Source organism: Pogoniulus pusillus, chromosome 22, assembly GCF_015220805.1.
Source record: "Pogoniulus pusillus isolate bPogPus1 chromosome 22, bPogPus1.pri, whole genome shotgun sequence".
Classification (NCBI taxonomy): Eukaryota; Metazoa; Chordata; class Aves; order Piciformes; family Lybiidae; genus Pogoniulus; species Pogoniulus pusillus.
The window spans coordinates 18821414-18839122 of NC_087285.1; the positions used below are offsets into that span (position 1 = coordinate 18821414).

The following is a 17709-nucleotide window of genomic DNA, read 5'->3' on the forward strand; positions in this document are numbered from 1 at the left end:
CAGGTTTCCCCCACCTCCTTCTCCCCATCCCTTCTTGCAACACCCACCTTGCAGCTGGTTAAAAACAACCTTTGGCTTTTTCAAATGTGTTGGAGGGGTTTACCTGATATATTCTGCACCCACCACCCCCCCCCCCCCCCCGCCCCTTGTAGCTGAGGTCCTGGATTTCATGGCAAATCTGGTTAAACTAACAGTAAAAAGCTCTGCAATTATTTGGCTCTAAGGCTTGGGTCCTTGCCCAGCTCTGACATACACACACACACACACACACACACACACACACACACAGGTTCACGTCTCCTGCAAGGGAGTGGGTGATGCCTCTCCTCTTCCTCCTCCTTCAGCCCGTCACGGAAGGGCTGGCTCTTCAGCGAGGCAGTTCCACCTCCTGCAACTTTCTCCCTCCTTGCTCCCAACCTGTGCTACTGGAGTTTCAGCCATCAAAATCCCTTCCTGCAAGAAGTTTTCCGAGCCCTCTCCTCTGATTTGTGAACACCATGGACCCCCAGCAGCCAGCGAGGAGCTGCTGTGGGAGAGGATTTTCAGCAGGGAGAGCAGAGAGGGAGTGAACTCGGGAGAGCTCTCTCCTGTCGCAACAGGTAAGGCACGCTGCTCGCTGCTGTGGGAATTGCGGTGACTCAGGGAGCCGTCTGTGCTGCACGGATGGAGGAAGGCATGGAGGATGCAGAGATTTAGTCACAAAACTGCTTTTGCATGTGAGTAACTTCTGCTGGAAGCAGACTTACCCTAAATATATTTGTGATGCAAAGGGAGATCCTTTAACCTTTTCTTCCCTTCTGGCAGCCCCAGTGTGAGGGGTTGTAGAAGGGGGCAGGAAAAGCTTCAGCTGTGTTTGCAAGGAGTTTTCTTCTGGTCTTAGGTGGGAAACTTTAGCACATTGCAGCCAGTGCAAGCAGGTAGCTTCCAGGTAGCCAATGTGAAAGCCTCACTGCTGAGATCAGGCAGGTGAGGGGAGAGTGAACAGAGAAGCTCTCCAGGTGTCTGCACGGGCAGGATTTCTGCAGGGAGCATGTCTGTGCTGGAGTAAATGGATTTGCTGCTGAGGAGCAGCGATGGCGTCCGGCTGTGGGCTCAGCTGTTGGCTCGATACAACCCCCACGTACTGGGGTGAGGCAGTACCACTCCAAACTCTGTCCCAACACCCCAACTGTCACCCCAAAACTTGGCTGTGCCTTGGGGATCTCTAAGCAAACCACCTGCCCTGGTCCCCCTCCATATGACAGGTAGCAGAGGCAGCGAGCTGCAGCGAGAGCCACCATGCCCGCTCTGCTGGGGAGCGCGTGTTTAAGCTTGTGCGAGTTTGCATCACCGTGGCTCTGCTCACCCTCCAGTGACTGATAGCAAAATGAGATTAAATCCCAGAGAAAATCCAGCCCCAGCTCAGGGTGTGCAGGAATTATGTCCCCTGTGCATGTGCAGTGCTGAGAAAAGAGGTGAAGCGCTTGGAGCTAAGGAAGCCCTTCCAAACAGCAGCTATCAGCTCATCAGCCTCCCAGGAGGACTCAAGGCAGACTTGGTACCCAGTGCAGCCTCCAGAGGGGCAAAGATCAGCTGTCACATCACAGGGGTTGTCTGAGACTAAACCCTGAAAAAAACGCTGGTGCTCATTGGAGTTTGCTGCTATGAAGGGCTGAGAGTTCCCAGGACATGCGTTAACCTGGGCTGTGTGGTGGCTGAGGCAGACCTGCAGCTGCTGGGCTCCTGCTTCACCCGACATGGCCTGGGTGCAGGCAGGAGGGCAGAGAGTCCACCACATCCTCTGCTTCAGCAAAGAGCTGGCATGAGACGTGTAGAGAGGTGCCACAGCTCTCCGGGCTGTCAGGCAGAGAGCCCTGGGAGGTTATCGGAGGCTTGGGATGGAAAGCAAACAGTCTGTATCAGGCTGCTAAGGCTGGGCTGTCTCGGTGTTCGGGCAGCTTGGCATTGTGCACCCTTATCATCTCCTAATGTGCAGTGCACCTCACCTTATCGGCAGCAGTTCAGGGACATCCGCCTGTCTGATAAATGGTTGAGGTTCCCGAGGGTCTGAGCAGGCAAGAGGTTTCTAACCCACCCGGGGGCTTCAGTCTCTGCTTCTCCCCATCTGCTCGCCGCGCTCTAACACGCTCCGTAACGCCGCGAGAGTGAGCCCAAGCGTCCTGCCCGCAGAGGGGAGAGCACAGCAGGATCTGCTCCTCTGCCCAGCCTTTCCCTTAGCTGCAGCTTGCACCAGGAATGTGTTTCAAACCCCAACGCTCTCACAAACGAGTGCGTCTCGCAGCCCTCCAAACAAACATCATTCATGTACGAGGGGAGAGTTCAAAGCAGGCGTAACACCTGGAATCAAACATCTGTTAGAAACTCATGCATTTTGCATCCTACGCTGCTGCCAACTGCTCCAAGGCAAGTCCTGCAGGATCATTCCAGCTACCTCCGTGCTGCAGCAATGCCATTCCCTGCTCCGTGTGCACCTCGCTTTGTTTTTTGCCACGTGTGGAGTACGAGAGTGCAGCTGCACCTCGGGCAGCAGTGGGCTTCTTCTCTCTCATGCTCAAGCAAAGAGGATTAAATGCCCTCAGCCCTTCAATTCTTTTTCAAGACCGGGTTGGCAACACGGATGCTCCTTTGTCTATTAGCGGGGCTGATCTGCTGAGCTGGCACTTTTCCTCGGTAATGGAGCAGGTACTGGTTTATTAGCAAAGAAAATTTCTTTCCTAATTCTTGGAAGAAGGAACTCGAGGGAGGGGCAAGGCTGCAAGGGCTGTTAGGAAGGTTTGTAGCTCAGAAGCAGACAAGCAGCAGGTTTGAAACAAACCAAAGGAAGCATTCTTTTTTTTACTTTTCACATGGAAGGCATAATTAAAGTCTGCAACACGTTGCCAGAGGATATTGCAGAGGCCAAAGCTGCATTTGGCTTCAAATATGGTTTCGACCCATTTAGGATGGAGAGCTCCAGTGGAGGTTGTTAAACAAACCAGCCCCAGAACAACTGCATGTTTGCATTGCTGCTGGAGAGTGAGAGAAGGAGGATGTTACATGTGCCCCTCCACTAAGCAACCAAAACTGCCCCAAACTGGGCATTTTGGAAGAAAGATTACAGAGAGATGGCCAAGTGAGGTTATTTTGATGTTCTGACATTGTGGGACTGTTTTGGACAGGTTGTACCTTGGATAGATAGCCCAGGATAGGTCGGTTATGCCATGAATAGATATCCCATATGGCTTAGGTTGACAGGGACACTGTGTGCCCAGCCTGGTAGCTGTTTGTCACAGGTGCTGCAAGCAGTGTCCACATACAGCTGCCTGCTCCTCAGAGGTGTTGTAGTGGCAAAAGCTTTCAGAAATGTGCGTGCAGCAGATAGCCCGGACCAGGAGGCAGTGCCTTGTGCTGGGAGCAGAACTGGAGCTGACAAGGATGTGCTGTGGCAATGGGACCAGCCTGGGCAAACATGCCTGTCTCAGGGGTTAATCTTCCCTCCAGTGAAACCTTGAGCTCCCCGGGGCAGGGGCTAAGTTTGCATCATCGCTGTGAGTGTAGCAGAGGAGGTGGGCTGCTGTAGGCAGGTTTCCCAAGGGTAGGCAGGACTGGAAGCTGAAGATTTTCTATTTGCATTCAAAAAATGTCTGCTGCAGGAAATTTCTGCAGCACAGCCATTGTCATCCTGGATGGTCATCCTTTTACAAAGGAGGATCATGACCTGATCATCTCATTCTTCCTCTGTCCTCTGTGTCCTTAAGCTGCCTCAGAACACAGGAGAGGGACAAGAAGGAACAGCCCAAAGCAGGCAGATGGCAACAGAGTGAAGGAGGCTGCAGTCAGAGCAGAAAGCTGCTTTTCATGCTCACCTTCAGGCACCAGAAGGGAAAGACCAGCAGGGAGCTGGGCAAAGGAATGAGATCTTAGTACCAGTACAAGAACAGGTCTGTGGATGAATGAAAGCTGCCTGGAAGGAGAGAAAGAAATGAGAGAGTAAGCAGAGGGGCCAGGGCAGAGCAAAGTCAAGTGGTCCACATCCTGCTGAGCACTGGGCTGCCCGCCTGGATCCAGCAGGGCATGTGGTCCCTCGCCCAGCTCTTCATGCCAAGATGCTCTTGGACTCCTTCCCAACAAATTTTCTGGATCATAGCATAACATGTATGTTCCCCACATGGAACCACAGAAGGGAATGGGAGGACTGCTGGCACTTAGGTGCTGCAGCCAATGTCCTCGTTGCTAACAGGCAGGCTGAGCTGAGGTGCACATGAGGACTCGCAGGGTCGATCAGCTCAGCGTTAGAGCCCTTCCGAAGGCTGGGCAGAGCTGCTCCTCTTTCCAGGCTGGGGTGGGAGCTGAGTCCAGTCTGGATTCACAGCTCTGGTGGGTCAGGTGGGATCCCGGGAAGGCTCTCGCAGGCTTTGTGGCACCTAAATAAACAGCTGTTGTGTGAGCAGCAGGATTCATGAAGCTTGCTTGCCCGAGGCACTCGCTCGCTCTCTTGTGTGGATCCTCTGATGTCTAATAATCGGGTTGGGCTCACATTAGAGCCTTTTCTTCCAGCTGGGAGTCCTAATTTGGATTTCTCTCCTCTCTTCTGCTGCTTTTCACAAGCTTGTGCAAACCAAACAACTTCCAAGTCTTTCCCTATCTGGTTAAATTCAACTGAAGCCAGCCAGTGGATCCAGCAGGTAGCAGGGAGGGCTGACGATGTGGTGGTCCACACCAGCTTCCTTCAGCAGTCTGCAGACAGAGCAATGATGAGCAGTGCAAGATCATCTCAAGCATGAGGCAAATGTGAAAGGTTCAGTACGGATTTTGGCAGGAGAAAGCAATCAAGTGTGAGCCCAGGATCCTACAACTACCTGAAGGGAGGTTGTAGCCAGGTGGAGTTGGTCTCCTCTCCCAGGCAACCAGCAACAGAACAAGGGGACACAGTCTCAAGTTGTGGCAGGGCAGGTCTAGGCTGGATGTTAGGAGGAAGTTGTTGGCAGAGAGAGTGATTGGCATTGGAATGGGCTGCCCAGGGAGGTGGTGGAGTTGCCATCCCTGGAGGTGTCCAAGCAAAGACTGGATGGGGCACTTAGTGCCATGGTCTGGTTGATTGGATAGGCTTGGGTTGGTCTCTTCCAACCTGGTTGATTCTGTGATTCTATGATCCCTTGTGGGCTCTTGCAGCCTGTGCTGATGGTCACAGCGTGCCTACTGGGAGAGTTAGCTTGTAGTGACTGAGGAATGTGGCCCTTGGTGTTAGCAGCTTCCATGGGAGCTGAATCCCAGGTAAAGAGGTGCACAGTTCTAGCAACAGAAGAGCTGGGGCACACTCATGTGAGAACCTGGCACAATGCAGGTAGCTCTTGTGCCAACACGTTTGGGCTGCTGCACAACAGTGCCCAACCCCTGGGCCCCTAACACCATGCTTAGGGAGCAGCTCCCACCAAGGCCTCTTCCCACTAGCACTACCTTTATCCAGCCCTCGAGGGCTGTTTCTGTTCTCAGGCAACAAGTACCCAGTTCCTATCAGAGTCATGAGTGCAAAGTAGTTTTCTCTGTCTTCTGGTTGTCTTGCTTGCAGTCCCTCAGCCAAAGAGATAGCCAGCACTCCTCAACATCTCCCCAGTTATCTGTGCAGTGCAGATTCTGAATCACAGGCAGGATCACTGTGTACAGTTCTGGATCCCCCATCACAAGAAGGACATGGAACTGTTGGAACGAGTCCAGAGGAGTCCACAAAGATGCTCAGAGGGCTGCAGCAGCTCTGCTACGAGGACAGGCTACAAGAGTTGGGGCTCTACAGTCTGGAGAAAGCTTTAAGGAGACCTTCTAGTGGCCTTTCAGTATCTGAAGGGGGCCTGCAGGAAGGCTGGGGAGGGACTACTGACAAGCTCTTGTAATGACAGGAAAAGGAGGAATGGGTTTGAACTGGCAGAGGGGAGATTGAAACTAGATGTTAGGAAAGGGTTCTTTCCAGTGAGAGTGGTGAGACACTGGCACAGGTTGCCCAGGGAGGAGGTTGTGGCTGCTCCCTCCCTGGAGGTGTTCAAGGCCAGGTTGGATGAGGCCTTGAGCAACCTATTCTAGTGGGAGGTGTCCCTATCGTGGGGGTGTTGGAACTGCATGAGCTTTGAGGTCCCTTCCAACTTAAACCATTCTATGATTGTATGATTTATCCTCATGCTGCCTTTAAATGAGAAGGGCAGAAGGCAATCAGTGAGGATGGAAAAGCAGCTCATCCATTCAGGGGACAGTGGAGGAAAGGGATCTGGCTGCCCAGAGATGTGGTGGAGGCTCCATCCCTGGATACTTTCAAAGTCAAACATGACTGAGCATCCTGGTCTAAGTAAAGATGTCTCTGCTCACTGCAGGGGGCTTGGGTATGATGATCTTTGAAGGTCCTTTCCAACCCAGAGCATTCTGTGAATTCTATGATTAGGATAATCCATAAGGATGCTTCCACCTGCCCTTGGCACAAGCAAGTCAACTGCCCTGATGTCACACTTTCTCTAAGACAGGAGCCAGCAGCAAGGCAGTTGGCACTGAGAGGTTTGCTCATCCTCTAGCCCCCCTCCAGCAATCCTAGACCACTCCACAGCTCTGGAGCTGTGATTAACTCCTGCTCTACAATGATGTTGCAATGCCAAGACAGATAAAGATCACTGACCCTTATAACTCTATGGGGAGTTCAAGCCTGTTCAAGTTCTCCTGTGCCTAACAGACAAGCTCCCGGAGGCTTGCAACAATGACAGAGAAACCTCAGCTATGTGACACATATCTGAGCCAGGCTTAGGTGTTGGCAGCAGTACAAAATCTCTCTCTCTCTGGGCTCCTCACAGAGCACTGGACAGAAATACACATGGTGCATGGGAAGGTGACAAGAGAAAGCCTTTGGCTTTGCATAAAAGACGATGCCTTGCTCATGGACAAGGGATGGCTTGGAACCAAAGACACATGGCACCTGCTTGCTCTGGTGAAGGAGCAAACCAGAGCAGCAGGTAGAGCAGAAGGGCACAGGCAAAGCCATAAGGATGGAGCAGCAGACACCAGAGCAGTGGGCAGTATGTCCAAGGGGAAAGGGAGTGAGCAGCTGGTTGGAGGCAGCCACAGTGAGAAGTCATAGGAAGGTGGCTTTGGACCCTGTCTCAATCTAAGCATCTTCCCGTGAACTGCATGGTGACAAAGGTGGCAAAAGCATTCAGCTGCATGGGTAAAGGAGCAGCTGACATCAAAGTAACACTTCCCAGACACCCCTTCAATGTGGAAGACCGCCCTGGTCTCTCCTCTCCTGTGCAACTAACCCATGTCCTGCACATCTGCCTTCACTGCTCCGGGGACAGTGTTCCACCATGCTCCTGCTCTCAGCCCTGAACAGTGGTCCTAGCAGGACTCCTCACAGGTCCTGTGGCAGACTAGACCCTGGGAAGGCAGCAGCCTGCTAGTCCCAGCACAGCACCAGATACACCAGCATGGGGCCCAGATTGCCCCACACAAGCCAACAACCCACAGGCTTCCCCTAAAATCCTTCAAGAGGGTCTCTGCTTCTCCAACTCCCCTTAGATGCTTGGATCAGCTGCTGATCCAAGCTTCCCAGGGTTACAATGCCTGCCTGACCCAGCTGACAATGACAAGATGAGCATCTCTGTGGTCTTTATAGGACTGTACTCGTTCTGCTCAAGGACCTATTTCTGACTCTCCCAACCCCATGCTGAGCAGCCCAAGCAAGAGTTGCTGCTCCACACAGTAGCATGACATTCATTAATCCCACGGCTTTACGGCTGAGCAGTCTCCAGTACAGCCCACCCCATCAGCACACAGCCACTTTATCACCAGGAAAGGAGCTGAACCATGAAACAGTTTCAGCACAGGGCCTGGGCACTGCCCACAGGCCACTGGCTGTGACAGGAGCAGTGTTTCACGGGTGGCTTGGAGCAAGGGTAGACCTCAGCTGCAAAAGGCACGTGTAGCAGTTTCAAGCCACCGGCCGCCTCACTCCGGGCTGCCTAGCAATCTGGAAACAGTTTCCAAAGGTCTATCCAAGTCATTTTGGAGATTGGAAAGCTGAGATGGGGAAGGTACAGCCCAACCATGCTCAGGTGGAATCTTGCAAGTCCAGCAAAAAGCTGTAGCCACAGGAACACAGCCCCTGAGCAGGCTGGTGCAAAACACAGCTCTGCAAGCACAGCTCTAAGAAAACCATCCACAGGCCCTGGAAAACCCCAAAATCCACAGTGCAAGAAAACACTGTAACTTCAGGGGCTCTTTTCATTAGTTTTCTGGCTTTATGTAGTACCTCCAGGATATATTTCTTTTGCTTCACTGCAAAACCAAGCAGAGACTCCATGACTGATCACAGAAGCGAGACCTCCAAGAACAGCAGCAGTTGCTAGCCTGTGCTAAGCAGCCCCTTCTGAGAAGTGCTACTGAGATCATGGGAACAGCTCCATGCCATGGCTTGGGAAAGAATGGGTTGGTTTGTTTTTCCAAGTCCAAGAAAACAACAAAACCCATCCATCTCCCTACAGAGTTCAAACCCCACAGGCCTGGCTGGTGAGTGACTGGCAGGAAACTTACCAAAGCTGAGCAAGACACCAAATGGAAAAGGATCCAATTCCCATCAGCTTTGCTGTGGTGGTGGTGAAGGCAAACATGAAGCAAACAGCCCAGCCCCCACATTGCATGCACAGGGTTTACTTCAGTGCTGGGAATCCAAACATCTCAGAAGCAGAGCTCAAGACCTGTACAAGGAGCATTCTTTTCCATCTGTGACTTTCCAACCTTAAAACCCCAGGGACTGCTTTCCGGTTGATCCTATTTGGCAGGCAGCTGTGAGGATGTTGACCCAACTATGCCTGAACTCCTGCTCACCCACCATGTAAGCCAGGAGGCAGTGTCCCAATTCCTGTTCATTTTCCCAAAGCCTTGTCCCCACCATCTTCTATGATTTACTTCTTTTGCTCTCTGCCTCTATTGTCCAGTGACCACTGACATTCAGACCTGAAGTTAAACTGTCCCATCACTGATTATTCAGACAGACAAGCACATCTCCCTTCTTCACCTCAGCTCCTATGCTTGTAAACACCAACAAAGATGTTGATGTTGTTTGGGGATGGTCATGATCAGTGCCTGTCCTGGGGAGGAAAACTGTTTCTTGTAGTGAAGAAAAAATAAGAGCAAGAACGGGGGGCAGAGAGGGGAAAAGAATGAGAGACAAAGAAAGAGGAAGAGATTTTGGGATGTGTGCTGGCAAAAGAGCAATAAGGGAATAACTGTCTCTATTTTCCCAAGAAAATGATGATTTCTCTCTAACTTTCTGTTGTACAAACTTTGGGCCAACCTCCTGCCACAGCTAGCGAGGGGAATCCTGCTCTCGGTGTATTCAGCACTCGCCTTGTTTTGTGTTTTGGGTTTTTGTTGCTTTTAAATGCCTCTCTTGAAGAGAATTGAAGGGTGGGGCCGGGGCCACACCTGCTTGCTGGCAGGCTGCAGCACTTTTCTGCAGTATGGCCAACAAACACAGCAACCCACACATCGCAGGAGACCCTAGGGAGGACCCCTCTCGCAGAAGACTGCCATCACCACCAGCCCCCAAGCCCATGCCCCAGCTGCGCGCCCCAGCTGACTGGAGTAGCCGTGCCCTGCACCAATCCCCCTCCACGGCACCCATCTCCACAGCCTCCCCACGCACACACTTTGAACCCGAGTGCTGTGTTTGCTCCTTCCTTTCAGACCGACAGATTTGGGCATGTCTTTGACAGAGGATCACAATTTGGATGTTAAATTTAGACGCGCGCTTAGGCTCTGATTAGAGATACACCAAATGTTTATGTGCTCTGTGGGGAGTTTGCATCTACAGGGCTGAGGGTAAAGCCCCTCCAGGCTCTCCGATCCTCGCCTGATGATTAGGAGAGGAGGTTGAATCACCACATAATGATGCCCTGGTATTTCCCCCAGTCGGGAACCTGTCTTACCTTCCTCACTCTATCCCACCCATGGGCTTTCTCCAACACATTCACCTCCTTGCATGCAGCCAGCTCCAGGAAAGCATCTGTGCCCAGGGAAGCTGTGGAAAGAGATAGCAGAGACTAGAAATAACACAGAGACAATGTGGAGATCCTTAAGCTCCTCTGCAAGGAACCTTGAGCTGGGCAGGGCTGCTTTTCTTTGGTAGCCACCTGTATCTGGGGTTTTAAGGGCCAAGTAAATTGATTTCCTGCTGTTGTCACAGCTGTCCCACCCACAGTACAAGCCATAGAAGCTCACTTCATTTCTACTGCTTCATTAATGACATTTTACAGGGGTTGTTCCAGCAGAGCTTTCCCTGAAGAAGAGCTTATAACCATAGAATCACAGAATCAAGCAGGTTGGAAGAGACCTCCAACATCATCCAGTCCAACCTAGCACCCAGCCCTATCCAGTCAACCAGACCATGTCATTAAGTGCCTCATCCAGTCTTTACTTGAACACCTCCAGGGATGGTGACTCCACCACCTCCCTGGGCAGCCCATTCCAATGCCAATCACTCTCTCTGCCAACAACTTCCTCCTAACATCCAGCCTAGACCTGCCCTGCCACAACTTGAGACTGTATCCCCTTGTTCTATTGCTGGTTGCCTGGTTGCCAACCCCCAGCTGGCTACATCCTCCTTTCAGGTAGTTGTAGACAGTAATGAGGCCACCCCTGAGCTAAGTCAGTAGTCAACCACATTCACCCTGTCTTCAGAGCACCATGCCCCATTGTTCTGTTAACATTCACCATGGCCTCTGGAAATGTCCTGGTTCCACTTCTGGATGGCTTTGCATTGTGAATGAGGTGTAAATACTCCAAGAAGCAGAAGGTAGAGAAGGAGTCACACAGCTGTCTCTTGGGAGATCTATTACTCTACAAAATACATTCAAACCATGCTGGAGAAAGAGATCCAAGGCATCCAGTGTGGCATTGCTTCAAACAAAGCATCCAGTGCGGCATTTTTTCCCAGTACAACCTAATAAGAGGAAAGCCCATTCTAGAATCAGTAGGTGATGGCTTCCCATTCCACAGTGGAAAGTTGCAAGCTCTGCTGGGAACCCTAGGACACTCAAGCATGAATAAACCAACTTTTGAAGTACAATAGTGTCACCAACCCTCTTCAACTCATTCTTTCATCAAAGAATAAAATAAGAGGAGAGGCTGAGGGAGCTGGGGGTGTGCTGCCTGGAGAAGAGAAGGAGCAGGGGTGATCTCATTGCTGTCTACAACTACCTGAAGGGAGGTTGTAGGAGGTGGGGGTTGGTCTCTTCTGCCAGTCAACCAGCAACAGAAAAGGGGACACAGCCTCAAGTTGTGCCAGGAGAAGTCTAGGCTGGATGTTAGGAGGAAGTTGTTGGCAGAGAGAGTGATTGGCATTGGAATGGGCTGCCCAGGGAGGTGGTGGAGTTGCCATCCCTAGAGGTGTTCAATCAAAGACTGGATGAGGCACTTAATGACATGGTCTGGTTGACTGGATCGGGCTGGGTGCTAGGTTGGACTGGATGATGTTGGAGGTCTCTTCCAACCTGCTTGATTCTATGATTCTAAAAGCCAAACAAGGACCTGTGTGCAACTGCTCCAACAGTGAGAGGATTTCCCAAGCAGTATTGGGATAGAAAGTGTCCAAGCAGATGCACAAGGGTGAAGAAAGAGCACATCTCACAGCATGGGCAGTTGCTGCCAGGGGACATAATGGTCTGTCTGTGCTACTGTTGGGGCTTTGGGTATGAGACCCACCACAAAGAGAAGCAGCAGTTCAAGAGCTGGTAGTGATGCCTCCTAAAACTCCCAAAGTTCTGTCTGCACTTTTCAAAGTTTCAGATCATGTCCAGAGGAAATGAGGCTTCTCCCTCATGCATGCCCCATGTGTAGTTACTCTTCAGCCCTCATAATAACTGCTGAAGCCATTGCTTGATGTCAACCCAGCTTGTAATTGAGCCCAAAGCTCTCGCAAATATGAGGTCACGACAGGTTTTGCAAAGTAGTTAGCTGGACAGAGGATTAAAAACCCTGCTAATGCCTCCCCCCCATCTCCCCCAGAGAGGAAGAAACAGCAATGTAAGTGAAGCTCTTCTTAGATGTCAGGAAATCTACAGGTAAGAGTGAGGTTAAAGACATTCCAGGAGAGACTCAGGAGAAAGTTTGCATCTTGTTAAATGCCAGAAGCCCCACTCCTTGCTCAAGGTTACCCTGCCATGTTGAACTGCTGGTGTTCAAGAAGGCATGTGCTCTAGCTCCAGCTTTTCTTGTGGTTGTGGAGTTCATAACCGTCTCTGCCTTGCGGGTTCTCTGATGTCTTATAAGAGATGAGTTCACATTGCCATTGCAGTACAATTCAATTAAAAAGTCAATTAGCCCAGATACAAAGCCATCATCTTCATTAACTCTGCTGTTCGTGGAACAACACTGTTTTGTTGCTGTTTTATTCTGCTGTTTTACTCTGCTCTGGACTGTAGGTGACTTTTCCTGCTCCACAGTCCCAGCAGACGCACGCTCACAAGCATGCATGAATCTTCTTTCCAGGTTCAGCAGTTGAAAATGTTGGAAGGGAGCAGCTCTAGGCAAGTCCCTGCACGCTGCAGAACTCTTAAGCGTTGTTAAGTAACGAGCAGAGCTTTTAAGAACACGGTTTTCAGCTTCTCAGAAGGAACCACATGCCTGTGTGGATCATCTAGCCCTGTCCTCCAAGATTCTCTTTCATTTGGTCTGCATCTGAGACTTTGTTGTATTTCCTAAGAGTGAAATGATGGCATTTACAAACAAAAAAAAAAGAGCCTGAATTTTGTCAGATCAAATTCTGTCGATTCTCCACAAATGCTGGAGGCTGTACTTTGGCTTCAGACCACGAATGACCACTGCAGGGAGGCTGCTGGATGCCTGGCATCTGTTTACCAAGGGAAAAGAGGTCTGAAGGAAGTCTCAACATGACAGCCTTGTATTTATCGGTAATTAGATATCTCAGGCAGAGAATATGACACACATTGTTCGTCAGGCTCAAATAATTTGTTCCTACCGTTCGACCTGACTTATAAATTGAACTAGTTCTGCCTTTTAAAGAGATGAGTCTTGAAAAAGTGTCTGGAAAAACAAGTCTTCCCTGTTTAAATTAGGAATGTGCCAAATGACTGGCAGGTACTTGATATATAATTTAAATTTAAAAGAGGAAGAAACAGTCCCAGATAAAGATCTCCTGGGATATCTAGGGGAAATATATGCACCTATATTTAGCTTATCCCTGGGTTCAACCCTTAAATGCACACAGAGCAGCACACACTTGGGTTTTGAAAGGAACAAAGCTTGATCCTTTATAAAGCTCCACAAAGCTCACTAGTAAAGTTACAACCTTGTTAATCACCTCCGTGCTCCCCAGCTCTTTCTCTGATACACTTTGTTCAGGGAGCTGTAGATGTGCAGGAGTCGTAGGAGAAGGAAGCTGATGGTGAGTGGTCATGGATGGCAGATCCTCCACAGGAAATTGGACCCCAGGGCTCCCTTTGTGAGAAGGGAGGAACCAGAGAAATGACTCAATGGTTGAGGGTGGCATGGTCAAAGTGTCCTGCAACACAGAGGAGGCAGCCAGGATCAGCCCCTGTGAACCACAACTTTGTGGTAACTGAGCTACAACTTGCCTAGGATCGGAGCTGAACCTGTCAAAAAAGTCACATTGCTGAGCTGACCATTCAGAAGGAATCTGCAGGATGTAGCAGGGCATCTCTGCTGAGGGGGGGAAACGGGGGAGAGGAAAGGGAAGACAGACCATGGGCGAGAGACATCAAACCACAGTCTGGATACTGACTCTTGAAAATGCTTTGCAAGAACTTGTGTGGAGAGAGAGTTAAGATGGAGAAGAGAGGATGGAGAAACAAAATAGAAGCAAGCTTTGATTGGGTGTGGAGAGTTCAAATATGCTGTCTGACAAGGGAGAAGGCAGAAAGGAGGGAGGGAGAGACCATTCACACAATAGGAAGTCAGCCTGATCAAAGCATGGCTTGTCACGTTTTGCTGTCTACAAGGTGAAAACCTGAAGGAGAGAAAGTGAATGGGTCTGAGCCAGCATGGGGATGTGGAAGAAGGACAGAAGGGAGGAGTTGAGCTAACTGTCAGGGTAGAGAGAGGAGAGATGTGAGGCTGAGCCCCAAACCCATGGGGACTTTTGTCTTAAAGTTAATAAAACCCACCAATGTTCTTCCTTTCACAGGACCCAAGGAGACAGCACACCATGGAAGTCACTCTCAGAAGGCACCTCCTGAGTTTTGCTGTTTTCCTGGTGCACTGTGTGGTCCAAAAGGCAAGCTGTGAGAAACGCAGCACTTCCCCTCTGCACTTCACCCACTTCTTCTATAATGCCACTATCTACGAGAACTCAGCTCCCAAAACCTATGTGGAGAGCTACGTCAAAATGGGCATTTACAAGACAAAGCCCGAGTGGGACATCAGATACAGAATAGCCTCTGGAGACATTACTGGAGTTTTTAAAACAGAGGAGCACGTGATTGGGGATTTCTGCTTCCTGAGAATAAGAACCAGGAGCAGCAACACAGCACTTTTAAACCGGGAGGTCAAAGACAGTTATCTGTTAATAATCAAAGCCACGGAGAGCACCTCTGCCAACGAAACCTGGGCCAAAGTCTTGATCCACATTCTGGACAGGAATGACTTGAAACCTCTCTTTTCTCCCCCGTCCTACAAAGTGTCCATCAGAGAAGACACTCCTCTGAAAACAGTGATCAGCACACTCAGTGCCACCGATGCTGATGCCGGTCAGAATGCTGAGTTCTACTATGCCCTCAGCACCAAGTCTGACCTCTTCACTGTCCACCCCACCACCGGGGCAGTCATCACCACAGGCAGGCTGAACAGCACCCATCGGGGCAGGCACCACCTGCAGGTTTTGGCTGTGGACAGAATGAGAAAGATCATGGAGGGGAACAGCTTTGGCAACTTGGCTAGCCTCATGATCCAGGTGGAGCCATCTGCCAGGAAACCCCCCTCTATCTCCTCAGTGAAGGTGACCCCACCTGACTCAGCTGAAGACTTTCTCTATGCAACCCTGTCTGTAGAAAGCGGCGACTCAGAAGCAGGGGTAGATTCGGTTGACTTTGTGGATGGAGATCCAGGAAGACATTTCAAAGCCATCAAATCCTACTTTGGGAGCAGTGAGTTCATGATCGTGTCAACCAAAGAGATCAACTGGTTACTTTACCCATTTGGTTTTAACCTCAGCCTGCAAGCCAAGGACAAGAGCAAGCCACCACTGTTCTCTCCTATTAGAGTTGTCCATATACCTCCCTCCAAATATGTCTCTGCCAGGTTTGAGAAGAACGTGTACCAGGTCCAGCTCAGTGAGTTTTCCCCAGCTGGAAGCCAAGTTGTTATGGTGAAGGTCACACCAGTCTTCCCAAATCTTAAATATGTTTTGAAACCTACTCCTGACAGTGCAAGCTTTAAAATCAATCCTCACACCGGGCTGATAACGACAGTCAGAGCAATGGACTTCCATGAGCAGCCTCGTTTTGAGCTTGACGTTACAACCATGAATGCTCACACGTCCACAACTGTTGTCATTGACATCATCGACTGCAACAATCATGCTCCAAGTTTTAGTCAGTCTTCATACCACGGGGCCTTTGATGAAAATGTTCCTCCTGGTACCAGTGTCTTAACAGTAAGTGCTACAGATGAAGATGAAGGAGACAATGGCTTTGTCACCTACACCATAGCCAACCATAAATCAGTTCCCTTTGTCATCGACCCCTACTCTGGCCTCATTTCCACCTCCAAGTCAATGGACTATGAGTTGATGCAGAGATGGTATCATCTGCGAGTGTGGGCATCGGATTGGGGCTCACCCTTCCGCCATGAAACGGAGGTGTATGTTTCCCTCGTGCTGAGCAACGTCAACGACAACGCTCCTGTGTTTGAGAAGGCAAGCTGCAGTGGCACCATCCCACGGGACTTTCCCGTTGGGAACCCTGTGGCCACGGTCTCTGCAATCGACAGCGATGAGCTGCAGCATATCAAATACAAAATCAAGTCTGGCAACGAGCTACGGCATTTCGAACTGAATCCCATCTCTGGAGTAATATCTCTTAGGGTATCTCTGCGAGATCTTCCTTCTGAGCAGCCACTTTTCTACTCTTTGAAAATAACTGCAACAGATGGAGAGAACTACGCCTTGCCAACATCTGTAAACATCACTGTGGTTGGCCAAGGCCTCCCTGTCAAGATGCAATGTGAGGAAACAGGAGTCTTGAAACAGCTGACAGAAACTATCATACACTCCATTGAGTCGCAGTCTCAAGGCCAGGGACAGGATGATGAAACATCCCTGAACTTGCACCTCGTAAACCATAATGCTCCCAAGTTTGATGACAGCTTTCCACGATCTATTGATATCATAGAGACAGTTCCCATCAACTCAACTATTGCTGACCTCTCAGCTATTGATCCTGATACTGGGTTTAATGGGAAATTGGTCTATGTCATCTCAGATGGGAATGATGACAGTTGCTTTACCATTGACCTAGAACTGGGTCTCCTTCAAATCCTTTCTCCTCTAGATCATGAACGAACCAGCTTTTACATTCTCAATATTACAGTATATGATCTTGGCACACCACAAAAATCATCTTGGAAACTCTTGGCTGTGAACGTGTTGGATACTAATGATAACACTCCTAAATTCTCACAAGGTGCCTACTGGGTGGCAATACCAGAAGATGTAGCAACAGGGACAACAATAGCTCAGCTGAAAGCAGAAGATGCTGATACAGATGACAACGGGAGAGTGAAATATTCTCTCCTGACTCCCACTGATAAGTTTGACATTAACAGCGTCACTGGGGAAGTGACAGTTAAAAGAGCCCTGAACAGAGAGTTGTGGCCTTGCTATGCACTGAAAATAGAAGCAAGGGACCAGCCCAAAACAGGCTACCAGCTGTTCTCTGTTACAGATCTCATTGTGACCTTGGAGGATGTAAATGACAACACCCCACAATGCCTACCAGCCCTCAACAGTGTGAAGGTCCCAGAGGACCTACCCGTGGGAACCATTCTCCTCTTTCTGGAGGCTTTTGACCCAGATGCTGGCTCTGGGGGTGAGGTGAGGTACAGCCTTGTTAATGATGAGGAGCTGATGTTTCACGTGGATAAGCTAACTGGAGCACTCCGGTTGGAGAAGGAGCTGGACTATGAGAAGAAGAACTCTTTCAATCTAACCGTGCAGGTCAGTGATGCCGGGAAGCCCTTCTCTCGCTCTTCCCTCTGCCACCTGCAAGTGAACATCCTTGATGTCAACGAGAACTTGCACCCGCCACGCTTTGCCTCCTTTGTCTTCAAAGGCTGGGTGCAGGAGAATAGCCCTGAGGGCACATCAGTGATGATGGTCACAGCAAAAGATATCGATAAGGGGAAAGATGGAGAGGTTCAGTATTTCCTGCGGGAGGGCACCGGCCTGTCCGTCTTCAGCATTGAAAAGGACACAGGTAAGGCCAGTTCACTTTAAATGGTGCACCTGAAGGCTTCAGCCATGTCCTGTGTCTGGCCTGAAGCTGTGACCCAATAGGACATTTCTATGTTCTCTCTATTTACACAGCATTCAAGTCTTTGCTGATTGTGCAGGGATGTACAGTGTGTGTTCCTGTACCTGGGGAGGAGCAAGCAAGGTTTGGCTTAGAATAGAATAGAATCAAGCAGGTTGGAAGAGACCTCCAAGCTCATCCAGTCCAATCTATC

At 50.1% G+C, this 17709-nt stretch overlaps 1 protein-coding gene across 3 annotated transcripts in view; it reads left to right on the forward strand.

The window, feature by feature from the left end:
- Positions 1-364: 364 nt before the first annotated feature.
- The window catches only part of FAT2 (FAT atypical cadherin 2), a 64677-nt gene continuing 47332 nt past the window's right edge, over positions 365-17709 (forward strand). For 2 of the 3 annotated variants that reach the window (XM_064162030.1, XM_064162032.1), the window contains exons 1-2: positions 365-599; positions 14174-17459. In XM_064162030.1, the coding sequence (XP_064018100.1) occupies positions 14195-17459 (3265 nt within the window). In that variant the 5' untranslated portion in view covers positions 365-599; positions 14174-14194. The other variant, XM_064162031.1, reaches the window with a different exon arrangement.